The sequence below is a fragment of the Strongylocentrotus purpuratus genome, unplaced genomic scaffold (assembly GCF_000002235.5).
Source record: "Strongylocentrotus purpuratus isolate Spur 01 unplaced genomic scaffold, Spur_5.0 spur5_scaffold_4, whole genome shotgun sequence".
NCBI classification, from domain to species: domain Eukaryota; kingdom Metazoa; phylum Echinodermata; class Echinoidea; order Camarodonta; family Strongylocentrotidae; genus Strongylocentrotus; species Strongylocentrotus purpuratus.
The window spans coordinates 1,156,966-1,177,074 of NW_022145610.1; the positions used below are offsets into that span (position 1 = coordinate 1,156,966).

A 20,109-nucleotide genomic window follows, 5' to 3' on the forward strand; every position below is an offset into this window, starting at 1 on the left:
GTGCCCCTTCTCATAAGTGCCCCCTTCACCTCCGATAAATGCCCCTTTAAAATCTGATCGGTGCCCATTTTCTTTTAACTAATGCACATTTTCCTTTATTACAAGTGCCCCTTTTCCATTCACATAGGTGCCCCTTTTCATATCAGGGCATTGCTCCTTTTCAGATGCGATAAGTGCCTCTTTTCACCTCTGTTATTTCCCTTTTAACAAATACATAATAATACTATGCCCCTACCAAAATCTGATGGGGCCCCTACCGTCGACAAATGCCCATTTCCTATTCTCATGACTGACTTTTTTCATCCCTGTCGAGTACCTCTTTTTCGTGGGTGTAAGAAGTGCTCCATTTTCACCTCTGATAAATTCTCTTTGTACTTTGGCACATGCTCCTTTTCTTTCCTGATAAGTGTCCCCTTTACCTTTCATCATCAATCGCGCCCTAGCTAATTTCAAGCGACTAAGAGCAATTTCCCCCAAAGCTCGCTCGCTATGCTCGCACGCATCTATAGATGATATACTTATACTTATCAAAGGTCTTCCGTTATGAGAATGTGCTTATAACCCAATTAGGATTGTGATTTTTTTCTCTTTATAAGATGTAATTTTTCGCACTGCGACCTCACACATCTTACAAAATTTCCTTGCTCACTTCGCTCACTCGCAAACAAATTTTTAGACAATCAAACCCAACTGCAAAGCATGACTATCTTGTATAGTGTATAAAGTGAAACAAATATTGAAATCATCCCTGATAATTGTAATCACAATGTAGGGGTATATACCAATGTCTAAAAAATTGTATATTTTCGCTTTGAGATTTTATATTAAATCATTCATTTATTGCAACCATGAGTTGGATTTCATACAGTAAAAAAGGCAGGCATATAAATGGTTCACAATATATTTATATGTATATATACTTTGTACAATAAAACTGTATAAATTGACACTTTAATTACATATGAAAAGAAGGAAAAAAAAACACTCAAGAGCAATCGCATTTAAACATAATTATAAGGTACATAGGACTTCAAAGGACCAATAATCATATATCAACTGACATCAACGTATTGTTCAACAATTAAAATTGAGAAAGATAATGAGAGAAGAGAGAGACAGTAAACCCAAATTGAGTGGTGGTATAATGCATTATCCGTAAAATAATATCCAGTCAAATTCAATTGGTATTAATTTTTTTACATTCTAAATTATTTTAAAATACATAATAAACAAGTGTGCAATTTTAAGTAAAACATCTACACGGCACCTTAATTCAATATAAAATTGGCAATAATGATTATTAATTAAATGTAATACCCTGTACAAAGCTTGAATACAAGTATCCCCAAGTTTGATTTCCCTATGAAGTGCCCTTTTTTCTTGTTGCCCCCCCCCCACTTTGGAAGTGGCCCGGCCGCCCCTGATAGTGTAACATAGATAATTGAGTGTATAAGAGTAAAGATAACAATAACCAGGAGTGACACAAATTAATATATACTACTGCATGTCTCACCTGAAATATAATACAGGGATGATAATAAATTATATTACTCGTAATGCATCCCCCCTTGAAGTTAGACCTGGAAGCTTGGCAGCTGGAGACAGCTTTCTTCCAGAAGCTTTGGTATTCAAAGTATTCAAATATAAATATATATACAACATGATAGTAAAACAATATATATATATATATATATATATATATATATATATATATATATGTTTTATGATCGATTACCAAATTTAGATGATCCCGACAGGTCGACCCTATTCCAAACTTGTGGGAGACATTGAGCATGGCCATCATATTCAGCACGTTATTATTATAGACAGTGGCAAGTCCAAGGTTCTCTGGTCAGGATTGGGGCGGGGATGAACAAGTAAAAATCAATTAGTGCCAGGAAAAAGGAGAAGAAAGAAGAATGCTTATTTTTAGTGAGCACTAAATATATATATATATATTTTGTTGCTCAACGGGGAAGGGGGGAGTACTAAAAATATATATTTCTTCTTTTACTCAACACCCCCCCCCCCCCTTCCCCCATTGAGGGGGAAAACAAGAATTAAAATTGTGGTTACCATATTCATCTAATATATTTTTCAAAAAAATTATAAATCACATTGTTTATGTAATTTCACTTATTTGCTTTCATTTTTATTTCTACTATTTCGGGGGGGGGGGGGGGGGTCATCGATCTCCTTCGCAACTTGACTGCGATGCATCTTAGCTTAGGCAACGAACATCAGATATTCATGGTATCGGTGTAGATGATGGGTACTTGGCGAAATATGAAAGGTTCACGTAGTATTATGTAGGTGGAGATGGTTTCGGGTCGATTCAAATTTACACTAAATATTAGATATTTATAGTCGCTCGGCTCGAGTGGACAGGACTGCTGCACATACACACAAGGCTATATGGGGCATGTAATTGGCAGAGCGAAAACGAAGACTATAAAAAGAGTTGATTACTTTCGTCTTCTTTCTCTCGAGCTCTTTCTGTAATTGTCTCCGATTCTGTGTATGGCTCCCTTGCCTGGAACCTAGTTTGAGAAACAGTAGATCTACTGCCGTTTTAGGCCTAAGTACTGGACTTTGCTTTTCTGGAGTTCAGGTTTGTTTCTCATTTTCTGTTTTTTTTTTCTTTACTTTTTCATTTTTGTTGTTGTTTACGTTTTTTATATTTCATCTCGTCTATTATTAATCCTGCCTCATTCACCTGTTCACTCCAGAATATTCTTGCAGGTATTTTGTCATGTTTATAATTTGTGTTTTTGTTTAAGAAATCCAACCAAGGTAAACTAACCTGAATTCCAACACGAACACATCGCTTTTTATAGTTGTAATTGTGAAGACCCATGGCCCTGGCCTAGGCTCTCAAGAGTAGGTCTAGAGCACAGAGCTACCAAGTATCACGCATTAGGCGTGACATCACGCATTTCGAGGGTCTGAAAATGCTCTTACGCACGACGTGCGCGCTAGATTTTGAAAAAACGCTAGAATCTATACCTTATACGTGTGTTAAACTGTTATACCCTCGCACGCGCGCTCGCGCGCCGAATCATGAAAATGTCTCGCATTGCCGATCTTTGAACTTGGCATCTCTGAGAGCAGGGCTGTCAATCCTCCGGCATTTGGACGGAGTCTCACACCACCACCTTGTTCAGAAACCTATCCAAAATTTGACCCGTAACTCCGGCGTGGAGATACCTAGATCTACTAAAACATTCCCAAAATTAAGTAAATATTCATTAAATGTCCAAATAAAATAAAGATCATGAGTTAAAAGTTGTTATGTTTATTACCTGTTTCGTGTCAATTTTCTTGTTATTTTTGGAGTATTTTTCGGAAAAACGTTGATATTAGTATACACTTTTTCACAGGTTTTACGGCAAACCGCTACACAATAAAAGTACATACTGATGGTGGGTTGCGGGCGGGCGTGAAGTTATCTACCGTAATGTCTCAGATCCTCATTACGGTAGATAACTTCACACAGGCGCGCGCCCGCCCGCAACCCACCATCGGTATTCACTTGTATTGTGCAGCGGTTTGCCGTGAAATCGGTGAAAAAGTGTATACTAATATCGACGTTTATCTGAAAAATACTCCAAAAATAACAAGAAAATTAACACGAAACAAGTGATAAACGTAACAACTTTTAACTCATGATCTTTATTTGGACATTTAATGAATATTTACTTCATTTTGGGTATGTTTTAGTAGGGTATGTTTTAGTAGGGTTGTGATGGTGATGATAATTAGTGGTGACATTGTGGTGATGGTGATTGTGATGGTGATGATGATAATGGGATGATGAGGATGGTGATGATAATTAGTGGTGACATTGTGGTGATGGTGGTGGTGGTGATGATGATAATGGCAGCCACGATGATAGTGATGATAGTGATGATGGTGGTGATGATAGGTAACATTGTGATGATGGTTGTGATGGTGATGATAATTAGTGGTGACATTGTGGTGATGGTGATTGTGATGGTGATGGTGATAATCAATGATAACATTGTAGTGATGGTGATGATGGTGATGGAGATGATGATGGTGATGATAATTATACTCTTTTCACACTGGTTTTGCTTAACCCGTACTTTGCTTAGCCCCGTACTATCCTTAACCCCGGACTATTTTTTTTTTGGCTTTTCACACTCGCTGTTTTTAGTCCCGTACTAGCGCCTATTCCGGAATAAGAAAATTCACGCTGTTCTCACTGCAATTCGTTAACCCCGGATATCGTGAATGTTATGATTGGACATACTTTGCATCTGGCCAGCTGCGATACGCTCCATTGCGTAGTATCGGACTATTTTTTGTTTCTGTTCTCATTCATTTGCTTGGCACCGCAATTGCGGGGTTAGCAGGAGTTAGCACCACAATTGCGGAGTTAGCCCTGCTATTTTGCAGGGTTAGTTAACCCCGTACTAAAGGTGGGGTTAGCCAACTTTAGCCCACTTTGGTAAAAGCCAGCCTGAACAGAAAGTGGAATAGGCTTAACCCCGTACGTACTATAGGTGGGGCTAAGACCCCCCTTAACCCCACCTACTGTATAGTACGGGGTTAAGCAAAATATTGCCAGTGTGAAAACAGTATATGTGGTGACATTGTGGTGATGGTGGTGGTGGTGGTGATGATGATAATGGCGGCCATATGATGGTGATGGTGGTGGTGACTGTGATGATTATGGAGATGATGACGGTGATGGAGGTGGTGGTGGTGCTTTTAAAGCTTTTGCAATTGGGCCTTTGGCTGCATTCAAATTTTCATTGATTAACCAAATTCAATTACAATTATAATTCAAGGTTAGACCAACTTAAACATGCCTTAATGAATACAGTTTCTTATATTTAAGGTTGTTTAAATGTTAACAATATACATGTATACTGTACGTAGCATAAGTGAGAAAATAATAATTTGCATCAAGGAATGTTTATATTTTATTTAGTGTTCTGTTTGGACTACCAGTACTATACACATAGTGTATGTACTTTCATTACCTCACTATAAAGAGAAGGTTGAGTTCTGGGAAGAGGTGATAAATTATTTGTGAGCGTTATCATTGTATTATGCAAGTATAGAAGAACATGAGAGAAAAAGTGTTCCCTGAAAAGCATGGCTCTCAAAAATGCTTTAATATTCTAAATATGGCATGTAACATCATAAAAATCGGGACATATTTTTATGCCACATGTTTATGTAGTCCCATATCTTTCTGTGTACAGTGCTTGTAACTTTACCAAGACTGGGCCAAATTTCTTATAATTTTGATGATTCCAGAACCTTGTAGTACACACCAATACTTATATGCTAGATGATCAACCTTTCTGATCGATTCCACGTTTCTTTCACAATACAATCACATGACCGTGGTGTGTGTATTGGGTTTTTACAGAAGTGTATCTATCAGATATGATTATTTACGTCTGGGGAACGATCTTTAAACGTCACCATCCGAAAGACGTGACTCAGTTTCGAACCTGCGTCCTCAGTTGAATCAGTTTGTAACTTCCACTTTTAGCTGGATTACAAGCGCACGCCACAACGCCTAGTTACCATACTCAACAGAACTCAACTATATCTTTAAGTAGGAAAAATAATGTTACATATACATTGTCCATAGATCGAGGTAAACATGAAGCCTTACATTCATCCTATTCAGCACTGAAAATAATGAAGACGCTAGTTGCTAGCATGGCTGTGCCTGTGATAACCCATTGAAAACAAACAAGCACACAAAGAAAAACAAATAAATGATTCAATAAACAAACACAATCTGAAATAGTTATGATTGTCTGGTTTACACTCTTGAGTAACCATTTTATATGATACATAAATGTTTACTACATTTGTATTGAAAGGGAGAGATGAACAAACAATGAGGAATTCAAGGTTTGATTAATATCCTCAACTTTATCCTGGATAAAAAGATCAATGTTCCCTGCCTCTGTAAGAAGAAATACCACCAAATTATATTGCTTGCCTTTCAGTACAACACATATTTATTATACCATTCATTGGATTTGGGGTTGTGATTATAACAGGGTAAATATCAGTTTAAAGTCAATGGTATGGAATTTTGTGATAGCAGAAAGAATTGTGAGTTCCGCAGATTCAAAACTACATACATTTATCATTATCAGGAATTAGATTTCCAAAACAACTTAATACCGATGCCAAATTGCCAACAAAGATAGCAAATTATGTTAATTTCTCAAGGGTATTATTTATTACTAGAGGAAGCATGATCTACATTTGAGAGGCCCATTTATTAGTTCATGAAACATATAACTACAAACATTTTGATAAATCTTTAAAAAAAACTGTTTGGCAAGCCAGCACCAATTTAGATAAAAATTGAGTACTGATTTACAAATGACCTCATAGTTATCTAACCTTGTATCAAAGCACAACACCTACACAAAATAAGAGGCCATATATATGCCATAAGTGATAGCATAAAAATGTACATTTCTTGTATTTAAAAAATTAAAAATTAAAAAAAAATTATATATTTTTAAAATGATTTGTCATTCCATCAGATTACTCCTTGAATGGGAATGATGTTTGTAAATGGTTCATTACTTTTATAGAAATAATCTTTGGTGCGTGTGCGTTATCCACTGTGTAAATATTTGATTGTAGAATTTGTTGTTTGCTTTCGGTTGTGTCTTGAAGAAATATTGCTCTTTATTAAATATGGTTCGTGCAAATTTTTTGAAGCTGTAATCCCTAGTACTGACTATACACTGTAAATGTAGAATTGCCTTGAGTAGTCAATGTAGGTCTCTCATGGTGAACATGTATTTTTGCTTTACTTGTCAATATTCCTTTACTAGGAATATGATCTATACCTAGGCTCCAAAGTAAATACAGAAACTGCTTTTCACAGTTATCTTAACATTGCACCGATCACAAAGCGTTATGGAGGAAGTGCTGTTGCACTTGGTTTTGAAATAAATCTACAAAAGGTTTTTCAATTCAGTTTCAGTTCAGTTTATTAATATCATCTTTTCGCAGCCTCGGCTGAATTGCATGACAATTAACAATTAAAAACATATCATCTCATATTATATTTATTTCACAATTTTGGAAATTTTGGTGAGCATAATCTAATAGCCTGCTTTATTTCTCTTTTGCTTACAATAGGTTTGTAATCATCGCTGCATTCCCAGGACAGCTTCAGAATTGTTTCTCTCAGAGGGAATAGAATAACAAGGGACCAACTACTGAAAATTGTGAAAATGTGTTGGATATTAACTGATATCAGCATAAACTCTCTCATCATTAATTGATGTTATAAAATTGGCAACAAATACCAATGTAGATAACAAGTTCTGGAAGTGATGACATTGTTTGTGGATGATCATTGTGAGGAGTCAGTTCAACAAAGCTTTTTCTACTGATTCAGTTCATGTGACCATTCATTTAGTATTTAGTGATGTCATTTTGGACCATCTACAAAGGAAAATAATACAAAGCTTCTCATGAAACAGAATGGACTTGTAGTGGGGAAGCTGGCTGTATTTCATTCCGATTGATTTATTGATCGGTTGTGTGAGATAAGAAGAGCTAGGCTGCTACTGCACTGAACCATCCCATGGAGGACAAGGTCAGTCGTAGTTCTATGGACTCGCTTTCTGTCGCTGACGAATACGTTGTAGTCACCCCTAGCGAGGAGAAAGCGGGCAGCACGAACGGGGCCTTGGCGGCCCAGCAGCAAGAAGTGACCTCAGTCAGCTCGTCTGGATCAGGAACAGACACCGGGCTGCGCATCGCAGGCAACGGGAACATGGACCAACTGAAGCACAACCTGGAAGAAGTGCTTGAGGAACACCTCGGAGGGATTGCTAAGACAACCAGGATGGTGCCACCCAGCATCAAGCTCAACCTGGTATCCTCGGGAGTCGGGCACCAGGTAGATGGTCCAGGTAATGATGACCTTGGGTCACCGCAGTCGCCTCAAGAGAAGATAGATGATATAGGAGACATGGTGATGAGTGGACACGTAGACAGCGCCAGTCCGAAAGACGAGGACAGTCAAGAAGACCCTTGGGTACCAAGATCTAGTAAGTCAAGTAAAGGGCATGTTTGCTGCATTGCCATTACATTGTAACATCATAACATGGGTTATTTTACAATCAGGGTACACACTTTCTCACTTGGGGTGAAAAAAAAAAGTTCCTTTGATTCTTCTGAATTTTGTTTGTGTGTTGTATACAAGTTACTGGTAAAGTCAAGTAAAGGGCATATTTGCTGCTTTGCCACTACATTTTAACATGTACATGTATAATGTGAATTAATAGAATATCATAATAATCTGTAGGACCATGCAAAATTCTTGTTGAAATATTTGGATTGTAAATCTTGAGGAATATTCAAGAGTACACAGTAAGTGGTATGCCACTGTTTAAGTTATTTCTTTTATGATATATAAATATTTTGCTGGTATACTAACTCATCGAAATTAGGATTATAACAAAGTTTTATTAGTAGAAACAATGTTACTTTTGATAATTAGGAATATTGTAAATCTTTTTTTTATAAATATGAAAAACATCTGATGTAATTGTAACTTTGATACTCTATTAATTGAATATTAGGATGTTATACATCTTTAGCAAAACTACAAAAAATATGACCACAATTTAAGAAGTAAACAGCTCATGAAAGTCGTCATATGTGTTTTCATTCTTTCCCCGCCAATTCTGACATAAAAATGAATATGTGGAACTTCTCTTTCAGATTCTGGATCGAACCCGTCCACTCCAACCGCAATAACTCCTATTGATAAGGTGTGTACACTGTTCAGTCGTATCTTCTACCTGGGTGCATCGACCGTCAATGCCCCTAAGAGCGAAGTAGAAGTAACAAGGAATATGCACATACTCAAGGAGCAAGAGTCAGATAATGCCATGGAGATTGTCCTCTCTGTACCTAGGACTGCTGAAGGTTCTGTCAGGTGAGATTCAGAAGGTCATAACTTTGTCTGAGCCCTGAGAAGAAGAAGGGCTCACATACATGTGACTCTTTTCCAAATGTACTCTCGTTTTGTATTCGCTGATTTTCTTTGTTTTTGCTGAATATTAATAATAATAATACAGTCAAGCCCTGTCTATAGCGACCGCCCAAGGGAAACACAAAAAGTGGTCTTTGAAGACAGGTTCCTTTAGTACATGTTTCAAGGGGGAATTATTTTTGAGGGAAACAAAAAAAAGTGATCTTTGTATACAGGTGGTCTCTAAAGCAGGTTTGACTGGACTTTAAACAGAGTCCACGCCCTTCTGCCTCCTACCACATGAAATTCAACTTTCAAAATTTTTGATTTTATGAAATGGAATGATAATGCTAAAAGCAATTTACAGATATGATTAAATATCATGCCTGTGATAAGTCAAGATGAACCCCATCAGATATACATGTTGAATGAAAAATGTTGAGTATGATATTCATATTGTTCTAATTTGGGGCATCACATTATGATTACCGGTACATCCCTATGTGTTTCCAAAGTGTTTCAGAAATCATTACCCTGGCTTTAACTCTGGAAGCCACTACCAGTACAAGAAACAAATCTACCAGTTATCCATTTTACACCAGATGAGACAATGGTAGATAAAATGCCTTGTTTCAGATATACTGGTATACACTTGGCAGAGGTTAGGCCCTGTTTATAGTCGAGATCAGTGAAGAGATAGATCATTGGATAGGTGGCTTGATATTAATTACTGATATTTTCCTGATTTTTTGGTGAAATGTAGCAAATATAACAACACATGAAAATGAAACCATGCAATTACATGGTATTGGAAAGAGGCTCTATTGATTATAACTCGTAAAGATGTCTGTATCCCTGTCATCTACAAAATAATGATCATAAACCATTCTTATATAGCGCATATGATATAACGTCTCTATATGCTTCCAAAGGACTTTGGTGATAATTACTTTGGCTTAACCCTAGCAAGATAGCACTCGGTCCATTCAAGAATTGAAACCTACCAGGTACAAACTTACTACACATGGGTTGAGTGTGGCAAATGCAGATACAGTGTAAATGTCTTGAAAAAGGATGTTCGTGCTGCAGCAGAGATTCAAACCCCATAGTGGCCCATGCCCTGTGGCTCACAGTCCAAAGACTTTTCTACTGGACTACAACACCTCAAAAACATCTGTACGTGAAGATACAGGCTTATACAGTGAAACCTGTCTATAAAGACCACCCAAGGGAGACACAAAAAGTGGTCTCTGTAGACAGGTTCCTTTAGTACATGTTTCAATGAGAAACCATTTTGAAGGGAAACAAAAAATGTGGTCTTTGTAGACAGGTGGTCTTGGTAGATAGGTGGTCTCTGTTGACAGGTGATCACTAAATCAGGTTTGACTGTGCAATATTTATTTTGTATCATTTTCAGATTGATGGAGGTTGATGGAAAGTCTGAGATTGCTCACTATCGAATCACTCGTATTCTCTTCTGTTGTCGTGGACATGCTAATACGTCAGAAAGTGATTGCTTTGCCTTCACATGTAGTCATGGTAGCAAGGACAGTCAGCTGTTCCATAGTCATGTCTTCAGATGTGAGGTTGTAGAAGCAGTAAGTATACCAAGTGAATTAGTCAAGGAGAGAGAGAGACAGAGAGTCAGAAAGTGATTGCTTTGCCTTCACATGTAGTCACGGCTCCAAGGATAGTCAGCTGTTCCATAGTCACGTCTTCAGATGTGAGGTTATAGAAGCAGTAAGTATACCAAGTGAATTAGTCAAGGAGAGAGAGAGAGACAGAGAGTCAGAAAGTGATTGCTTTGCCTTCACATGTAGTCACGGCTCCAAGGATAGTCAGCTGTTCCATAGTCACGTCTTCAGATGTGAGGTTGTAGAAGCAGTAAATATACCAAGTGAATTAGTCAAGAAGAGAGAGAGACAGAGAGTCAGAAAGTGATTGCTTTGCCTTCACATGTAGTCACGGCTCCAAGGATAGTCAGCTGTTCCATAGTCACGTCTTCAGATGTGAGGTTGTAGAAGCAGTAAGTATACCAAGTGAATTAGTCAAGGAGAGAGAGAGACAGAGAGTCAGAAAGTGATTGCTTTGCCTTCACATGTAGTCACGGCTCCAAGGATAGTCAGCTGTTCCATAGTCACGTCTTTAGATGTGAGGTGGTAGAAGCAGTGAGTATACCAAGAGAATAAGTCTTATGATATCAAGGATGCAAGGCTATCAGGAAGAACAAAACAATTCAATTAATTTCTCTGAATAAAGCAGTCCATCCTTGTCTTTTTTAAGTAATTATCGTTCATTTGTATGTTCATATAAATGTTTTTATACAGAAAATAAAAAAACGAATCAAGCCAAAGTCAACTTTTAATTAGGATCGCCAGTTGGGTTCACAAGACACTTATACTTAGGTTGCTAAATTCAACTTTAAGTGGCTCATTACAATGTATTTGTGAGATTTCTTTTGGTTGCTGCTTGAGCAAAAATAGTTATTTTCTCTTTCCCAAAAGGATTCAGTGTAGTCAGTAGCGACCATGTATCCACCAATTTTGAGCCCGTTATGTGCCATGCAAGTGTGTGTTCTCTGTATATCATTGTAATGTGAAACTGAAAGTACTGCTTTTATTGCCTAAGCATCACCACGAAATAGAATCGGAAAGACAAGTTAGTTTCAATCATCCCTTTTTGTTTTTAGAAAAATTATTGCAGATCATATGATTTTGTTTTGATACATTAAATTCTAACTCTGCCCGAGCACTTGATTAAATCAGTAGATTGTCAACCTGGAAGTGGTATCATTTACATCATTGCATGATGTTTCTATAATTATACAAGTACATGAATAGTGATAACATTACATTCCTGTGGTCACCATGCAGGTCCAGCGTATCCTGACCTGCTTTGGTCAAGCCTTCCACCGTGTTCCTAAGAGTCCTGGTATGGTGGACAGTGTCCCAGGGCTTCCTATGTCACCACGGGAACGCATCCTCCATCTTGACATTCCAGTCTTAGTAGACATCAGGGAGGATGACAGCGGGAAGGGCAACTACTCACCGGTACCACGGGATAAGAAGTGCTTCAAGCTGAGACAGGGAGTCAAGAAGGAGATCGGTATCATTGTGCAGCAAGGCCACCATAAGATGCTCATCATTGAGAGGTGGGTTGAATATTACATCAATCATAGAAAAGCCTGTTAATGGTATAGACCAGTTATGGTCATGCGATTGCATTGTGAAAGAAATGCTGTGGAATCGATCAGAAAAGGTTAACCATCTAGCATATAAGTATTGGTGTTTACTGAAAGGTTCTGGAATAATCAAAATGATAAGAAATTTGGCCCAGTCTTGATAAAGTTACAAGCACTGTACACACAAGGATGTATATGGGATTACCCCCACATGTGCGCGACACGTGCGTTTTATCTATCAGGTCCAAATAAATATAATAATTTACCAAATATATCAATTAGTAGGCAGTTTCTCAGCAAAATTTGTATGATCACGTTTTAGTCAAAACATATTCTTTCACATGATTGGTAATAAAAGCTTCCATTTCATTTTTTGAGAGGGGGGCGTTTCCATGTGCAGAAGGTCATAATGCGCTGACACCAGACTAGGTGGAAATACTGTCAAATGGGTGTAGAAGTCTACACACCGCAAACTTGTAGTCCACTCAACGAATACCCCTTGTCCCGTCTCTCTGAGAGTCTTTGGGTGGTGCAAATGTCAGATAAGGATTTTACCATATGGGGAAAAGACAGAGCGTTACATAAAGCTTGTCGGTCATAAAACTGAAGGCTTATTTCGGTGATTGACAATATCTGTTATTGTGTGAACACCCAAATAAATAGTGTCAAATTCCCCATTTTTATGTGTCTTTAAGATTCTGCTGTTACAATCATTTGAATATAACTTATTCAGTCATCAGCTACCAGTGATGTTCTTATGTTAGTGACATTGCCACTGGCCAATTTAATATTTAAAAAATGGGTGTCATGCTGGTTCATCAAACTTTTGATGATTGTCATACAGTGTACATGTACCTATAAAACATGATTCTTTGAATGGTTCATACATCTTCTACTTCAATATTTTTTATACGGACATAGACCTCCTTTAGACATTTGTTAGTACTAGGCCCCATCTTATAAAGAGTTGCAATTGATCTAAATCAATGGCAAGTCTCCAATTAATCATGTGTTTGCAGTCTCGTATCTCTTATGTACATAGTTGCGATTGCTATCAATCGCAAATAAGTTGCGATTAATATCACATCGGTATAAGATTGGGCCCTGATCTATCTAATAAGCTTGTTTGTATTTGTTTTGTTCTCCCTTCTTTGCAGATGCTTTGGTGTGTTGATATGTCCAGGGAGAGAGGTCCCAGACAGAGAGATGTACTTACTCGATGCTGTAAGTTCTATTATCTGAGATTAATTATAGAAACTGTTGTCCGTTCATTCTCTGAACCTGTTCTTCTCTGATATCAATAAACTCTCATCTGCAAATTTAGCTAGGATTAGTCTATCCATCTATAACAGATCCTTGTTTTTCCTGTCTATGTTTTTAGTACCATTTTTAGCACCCTTGCCATGTGAGATTGTCAGTTGATAAATTAAGCTCTGATTCAGTATTTTGATAAATCCATAGATTAAATTTCATGGGATACTGATTATAAGATTGCATTACAGACATTGCAGTGTAAAAATGGTTCTGTATTTCAAGTTGATGATTCTGTGTTTTGATATCTTGCCAGTTTTGTAGACATCACCCAACTATTTTTAAATGGACTTGTGTGTGTGTTGTAAGTCATTTAGTGAAACTACTCATATTGAAATTTTCTGGGTGAAGCTAATGATAAATTGTTTCTATTGTTTTTATAGGTGAATATGGAGAAGAATTACGATGCAAGGAACTACTCTGTGGTGTGTCAATGGGATCCCAACCTACCTGAACTAGAAGTACTTAATGCTGAATCTCCACCTGGTCTGGGTAAGCTTGCATGTATGCCGTGGATGATATCTGTGTGTAATTGGGTTTTGACAGACGTGTATCAATCAGATATGATTATTTAAGTCTGGGGACCAACCTGTAAAGCCTGTCTGTATTAGTTTGGCCAGGGGGGATTAGACCACCCTGCAAGGTCACTGACAGGTGTATATCTCATCAAATCAGCTTTCAATTAACATAAGAAAAAGGGGATCATTGGGGACTAACAGGCACCGATTAGGCATTGTTTGCTATATAGAAGGCGCAAGTAGCTATAAGTAGTGCAGTGGGGATTTAAATTCACTATCTGAAAGACGTGACTCGGTTTCGAACCGGGATCCGTCTGAACCAGTTTGTAGGGGAAGACAGAGAGCTGACCAAGTGAACGTACTGCTAGACATCGTTTAACCATGTTAAATCCGAGATGCATGGCCCTACGTGCTATTAGTGTCTGTGATATGGTGTAATATTGAAGCCCTAAAAAATTTGCGCTTCAAAATGATCATGAAGTGCCTCAAAAAAGTAAAAATCTTTAAGTGACCGGTTTTACCTTACTCATTTTTCCCAATAGACCGTAGTGTTATAAAACTGTTTGGAAAACGAAAAATGAAATTTTTATTACCAATCATAAATCTCTTGATAATCAGACAGGCGATCGGCTTGTAAAAGTCATGGGACTCATGACTGACCTAAAGGTTTATAATCATGATTGCAGCATGAGCTAAATCCAGGATTTTGTTTCAGAATCTGAGGCAATGTTACCGAGTCACTTTAACATGCATCCATAATTTCATTCAGGCATTCACACCAGACACTTTCTGATGGTGCAGTTTAGATAATAGGGCTTTCATGCACAGAGCAATTAGTGAGATTCAATAATCAATGTTTGAACCACAATCATAATCTCACTCTTATATTTGTTTGTGAAGCCCTGATTTTTATTTCTTTAAGGAGTGAGATTTGTATCATGTTTCAAATCTCAACTGGAGTACAAATTATAAATATAGTTGTTTTTATCACTATTCCTTATTCTTGGTACTTGGTACTTTGTAGGATTCCTCCACAAGACGCTGTAAAGGTGTTTAAACTGTGGATGTGTGGTCATGTGAGGCCACCAACTTAAGGTGCTGGTTTTAAGTTGGTTTTAAGCACAGATTTGAAAGTATTTAAAGAAGATTGTGCTACAATTAAGGGAGAAAGACTGTTCCAATCCTTTACTGTCCTTGTTCGTTCTACCTTCGGTGAGATGTAATCCTTGTAGTTGATGTCCATCAAGTCGTGAATCATTTTGTACAAACGGGATAATCGGACTTCCGTCTTTCCTCCTGGAGGGGGATCCAACCTATTGAGTCCTTCAAAGCGTTGACACTTGAATATCTTGTATAAGTGTTTTTGACGAATCTAGCTGCTGCATTCTGGACTCTCTCAATGTTGCTGATGTTGGTGATCGTATTCAAGAAAACACAAATTACTGGCATCATCACCAGTATTTCTCCAGAGGGAAAAATCCTACATGTAGTCAAAGGTTGAAGATGTGTTCATATTGAATACAGTGAAATCTGTACATGATGACCATTCAAGGGAAAGAGGAATAGATGTATTTAAGGGCAGGTGGTTTTCTTAATTCAGGTTTTAAAGAGAAATGTTTTTCCTCGTAAACAGAAGTGTCTTTGTATACAGGTGGTGCAGCTGGTTCCAATTCAGTAATTCAATGTTTTTTTTAATGATATTAAAGAAAGACATGTTGAATACATGATACTGATTTGATGGTGTTGTTTATTTACAGAGAAAGGTATGTTCATGACCATAGCTGTAGACCTGGTGATCCTAGGCATCCAAGAGCCTGTCCGCTTTGTCATAGAGACCAAGGTACGCATCTTTGCAGCATCAGAGAAGTTCTGGTATAACAAGATCACAACCAAGAAACCACTCCAAGAAAACTTCAGTCTTCTCTTGGAAGAGGTGAGTAAGAGATGATCTGAATCTTGCAGCATTTGCGTCAGCCTTTCTTTCGTTAGATATGATAATAAATCAGGATTTATACAGTGTTGATACGGAATACCATCTCTAAGGGCCTTACAGATATAATAATAATAATCATAGTTCAGTTTTTGTATAGTGCATAATACGTTATGAAATAACATCTCTATGCGCTTCCAAAGAGCTTTGAAATTTATTACCCTAGCTTAAGCTCTGGCAGCCTTAACAGTGCACAGTGCATTTCAAAGAATAATCCTACCAGGTACCCATTTACCTCACCTGGGTTGAGTGTGGCAAATGTAGATCAATGTCTTGCCAAAGGATATTAGTGCCGCGGCGGGACTTGAACCGCGGAACTTGTGATCGACAGCCCGGTGACGTATTCACTCGACCACAACACCTCTATCATTATTACCTCAGTCATTTGAGGCATTCAGTATGGTCTTTTTGCTCCTTGACCCTAACTATCAATCTATACCAGTGCTGTTGCCCAGCAAATGCAATTCTTGGTCCGTGCTGCCACCCCTGGAATGCAAGTGTACATACATTGAAATAGAGTTTGTTGTTAATGTTCATCTACTGTACCTTCTGAAAACCTCATTTAGCCCCCAGGCACTTGACATGCAGATATCAGTCTAGAGAGTTGTAGCCCTGTATGAAGAAATTGTTTGTTTGCCCCTTTCACTTTCAGCAGCAACAACAACAACAATATGATACAGATATATAAAGCACATAATACTGCCCATCATTTGTGTAATTGTATACCCAATATTCAATATGGGCTGTATCAGTTTCCACACTCCACACACTTTACACACTCTACACAAGTGTAACATGATACATGTAGAAGGGTATTTAAACATTCTACATGCAAGATTGCTATTCCAATCCATTGTACTCGCTACAACACTTGTCTACAGTTCTCTTGTTCAGTTCTCTCACAAAGGTCCATGTTGAGTAGAATGTTACAATGGCATCCTCTTTTTTTTCTACCCAGAGTCGTCTTCATAGACACAACGCTGTGCGCGTTTATTTGGAGCGGAGGAAGAAAGTAATTGATTCTGATCTATGATAATTTGGGGAGATTGTGATCTGAAATTTTTTGTATTTGGATGAATGAGTTGTGGTTAGAGAGCTGGAATAAAATGACTGTTTTGGGTTATCTTTTTTAGATGCTTATCTACATACGGTACTACAGCTTCAAGATGACACAGTCACAATGATTATTTGTATTTCTGTTGTTTATCTCTGATATGTTGATGTGTAAAATGTATTGCTTGGTCTACAAATGGGCACTTATATTTATGCTTAGGCCACACCAATGCATTAAGCCCATGCGTTTCCATTTCGATGTGAAAACTGGAGAAACGAGCTGACATCGATCTGGGAATGCATGATTTAAATTTGATCCGAAGTGATATCGCTATAGCTATGCTGCATTTCCTATGCATTTTAGGGGAAACGAATCGGCACCACAAAGGCCTGAGAAAATTTGTGCATGTTCAAAATTTCTAATTTTCCCACTGCATTTCCATTTTGTTTCTCCACATCAAACCGGCATCGAGATGGTATCGAAGTGACATTGAATTAAAGTGCTAACTTCGAACCAATAATGCATGCGTTTCAATTACATTTCTACCCTACAATGCATTCTTGTATGCACTGCACTGGACAAGGAATGTAGGGTAGAAACGCAATTGAAACCTATGCATTTCAAAAATCAAGAAATGAACTGACATCAAAATTTAAAAGTTTTGATGTGACCTAGGAATTAGCAACTGACAAATGTTTGATTCCAAATTTATTCCAAGAAATAGGTAGATTGTAAAGTGGTGTTATTAATCAACATCTGGCTGTGGCACTGGACAAGGTGGCATTGGACAAGGAAGAAATGAAAACAGTTTAAACTGGTGGAAATTGATAATTTTGTTTTCTTATATTGTCAATGCAGATTGAGACAAGCCTTGAGAATGATGTAGCATATCGAGTGTTGAGTCTTGAGAGTGATACACAGAGAGAGCGACGTCATGTTCCTGTTCGTCAGTCCAGTCTCAATCAAGCCAGAACCCCTGATAGTATGAGCTCTATGCTAGAGGAAGAGAGCGGTAAGTCAATGTTTTATAGTGTTTTGTAGCGTATCGAGTGTTGAGTCTTGAGAGTGATACACAGAGAGAGCGACGCCATGTTCCTGTTCGTCAGTCCAGTCTCAATCAAGCCAGAACCCCTGATAGTATGAGCTCTATGCTCGAGGAAGAGAGCGGTAAGTCAATGTTTTATAGTGTTTTGTAGCGTATCGAGTGTTGAGTCTTGAGAGTGATACACAGAGAGAGCAATGCCATGTTCCTGTTCGTCAGTCTAGTCTCAATCAAGCCAGAACCCCTGATAGTATGAGCTCTATGCTCGAGGAAGAGAGCGGTAAGTCAATGTTTTATAGTGTTTTGTAGCGTATCGAGTGTTGAGTCTTGAGAGTGATACACAGAGAGAGCAATGCCATGTTCCTGTTCGTCAGTCTAGTCTCAATCAAGCCAGAACCCCTGATAGTATGAGCTCTATGCTCGAGGAAGAGAGCGGTAAGTCAATGTTTTATAGTGTTTTGTAGCCTATCGTGTGTTGAGTCTTGAGAGAGCGACGCCATGTTCCTGTTCGTCAGTCTAGTCTCAATCAAGCCAGAACCCCTGATAGTATGAGCGCCATGCTAGAGGAAGAGAGCGGTAAGTCGACGTTTTATAGTAGCAGCATGGATTCATGCAAAACAGACTCTACCAAGGAGTAGCCTAAAGCAGGAATTGCAATACTTGTAGCTACTTGCGCCCTCTATATAGCAAACAATGCCTAATCGGTAATCATTGGTCCCCCATGGTCCCCTTTTTCGTATGTTAATCGAGAGCTGATTTGATTAGATAACAACCTGTCAGTTACCCTGCAGGGAGGTCTAATCCCTCCTGGCCAAACTAGTGCAGAAAGGCTTTAAAGGCTCATATTTTATGAATCGTACTTAAACTCATATTTCCTTGAAATTAAACCTACTACTTGCGCACTTGAAGTATACCATCTGTCTTTATGAGTGCAGTTGGCATTACCATTATGCTCAGATATATATCTTAAACTTGTTTCATTGAATCATAGATTTTTACTTTCAAGTCTTCGTTTCTATCTCCCCACCCCAACATCAGCTGATATGAAGTCCATCTTCTATTTGAACTATTGCTTTCTAAATTTTAACATGTCCATTCCTTCTTTGAATCTGTTCTTCTCTGATGTCGATAAAATCTGATCTGCTATATGGCCTGGGAAGCATCTGCAAATTCAGCTAGGATTATTTGTCCTGTCTATATTTTTTGATCAGCACTGGACCCCTTTCTCCCAACTTTGCTCAGGATTCTATCTTTAGTTAGAGATACATCTCTGGACATCTATCTTCCTTTCACGCGTCATTCCTCTGATGGTGATGAATTCTACCTCGAGGCAGCTCTAATAACCTTGAATAGCATTGCTAGTCTATCCGAGAATAATCGATAATCCTCCTTTCATTATTTCCTGACAATGTCGATCCTTTCTCCCAACCCTAATCAGATGATGATGAGCCCCTTCAGAGTTGGTCTGGTAGCATTGGTAAAGACTGAAGAATCCATCCTTCTCAGCTAGGATTAGTCCATCCATAAATAAAAGATCCTTATTTGTCCTTTCTATACTTTTGATCAGTATTTGAATCCTTTCTCCCTACAGAGTGGGTCTGGAAATATTGGTAAAGGCTGTGAAGTATCCATCCTTCTCAGCTAGGATAAGTCTATCCATATATAAAAGATAAAAGTCATTGAATCCTTTCTCCCAACCTTTCTTCAGATGATGATGAGCCCCTTCAGAGCGGGTCTGGTAGCGTCGGCAAAGACTGTGAAGAATCCATCCTGCTCGGCTGGGGTGAGCTCCTGGCCAAGTGGAGGGTCAACCTAAGTGTGCACCCCAAGCAGCTCAAAGGCTACGTCAGGAAGAGTGTTCCTGAGGCTCTGAGGGGGGAGATATGGCAGCTACTAGCTGGTGTCCATGAGAGTGAGAATCTCCTAGAGGATTACAGGATACTCATTACAAAGGTAAGCAATGACTGACCCTACTGAAATGAGTCAATGGCTGACATCGATATAGC

The 20,109-nt window shown here is 38.3% G+C and overlaps 1 protein-coding gene across 1 annotated transcript; it reads left to right on the forward strand.

The window, feature by feature from the left end:
* The first annotated feature begins 2,376 nt into the window (after positions 1-2,376).
* LOC580884 (rab GTPase-activating protein 1) lies at positions 2,377-20,109 on the forward strand. The gene is made up of 10 exons (XM_030997855.1): positions 2,377-2,611; positions 7,159-8,078; positions 8,755-8,971; positions 10,425-10,605; positions 11,881-12,158; positions 13,346-13,412; positions 13,883-13,991; positions 15,775-15,950; positions 17,920-18,073; positions 19,812-20,109. Exons 2-10 carry the CDS (start codon positions 7,610-7,612, stop codon positions 20,069-20,071), a joined length of 1,911 nt encoding a protein of 636 aa, XP_030853715.1. The 5' UTR covers positions 2,377-2,611; positions 7,159-7,609; the 3' UTR covers positions 20,072-20,109.

Coding starts and splice junctions, on each gene's coding strand:
- LOC580884 (XM_030997855.1), top strand. CDS start 7,610: ATGGAGGACAAGGTCAGTCGTAGTTCTATGGACTCGCTTTCTGTCGCT. Junction 10,606..11,880: donor GATGTGAGGTTGTAGAAGCA/GTAAGTATACCA, acceptor GTCACCATGCAG/GTCCAGCGTATCCTGACCTG. Junction 18,074..19,811: donor TATGCTAGAGGAAGAGAGCG/GTAAGTCAATGT, acceptor ACCTTTCTTCAG/ATGATGATGAGCCCCTTCAG.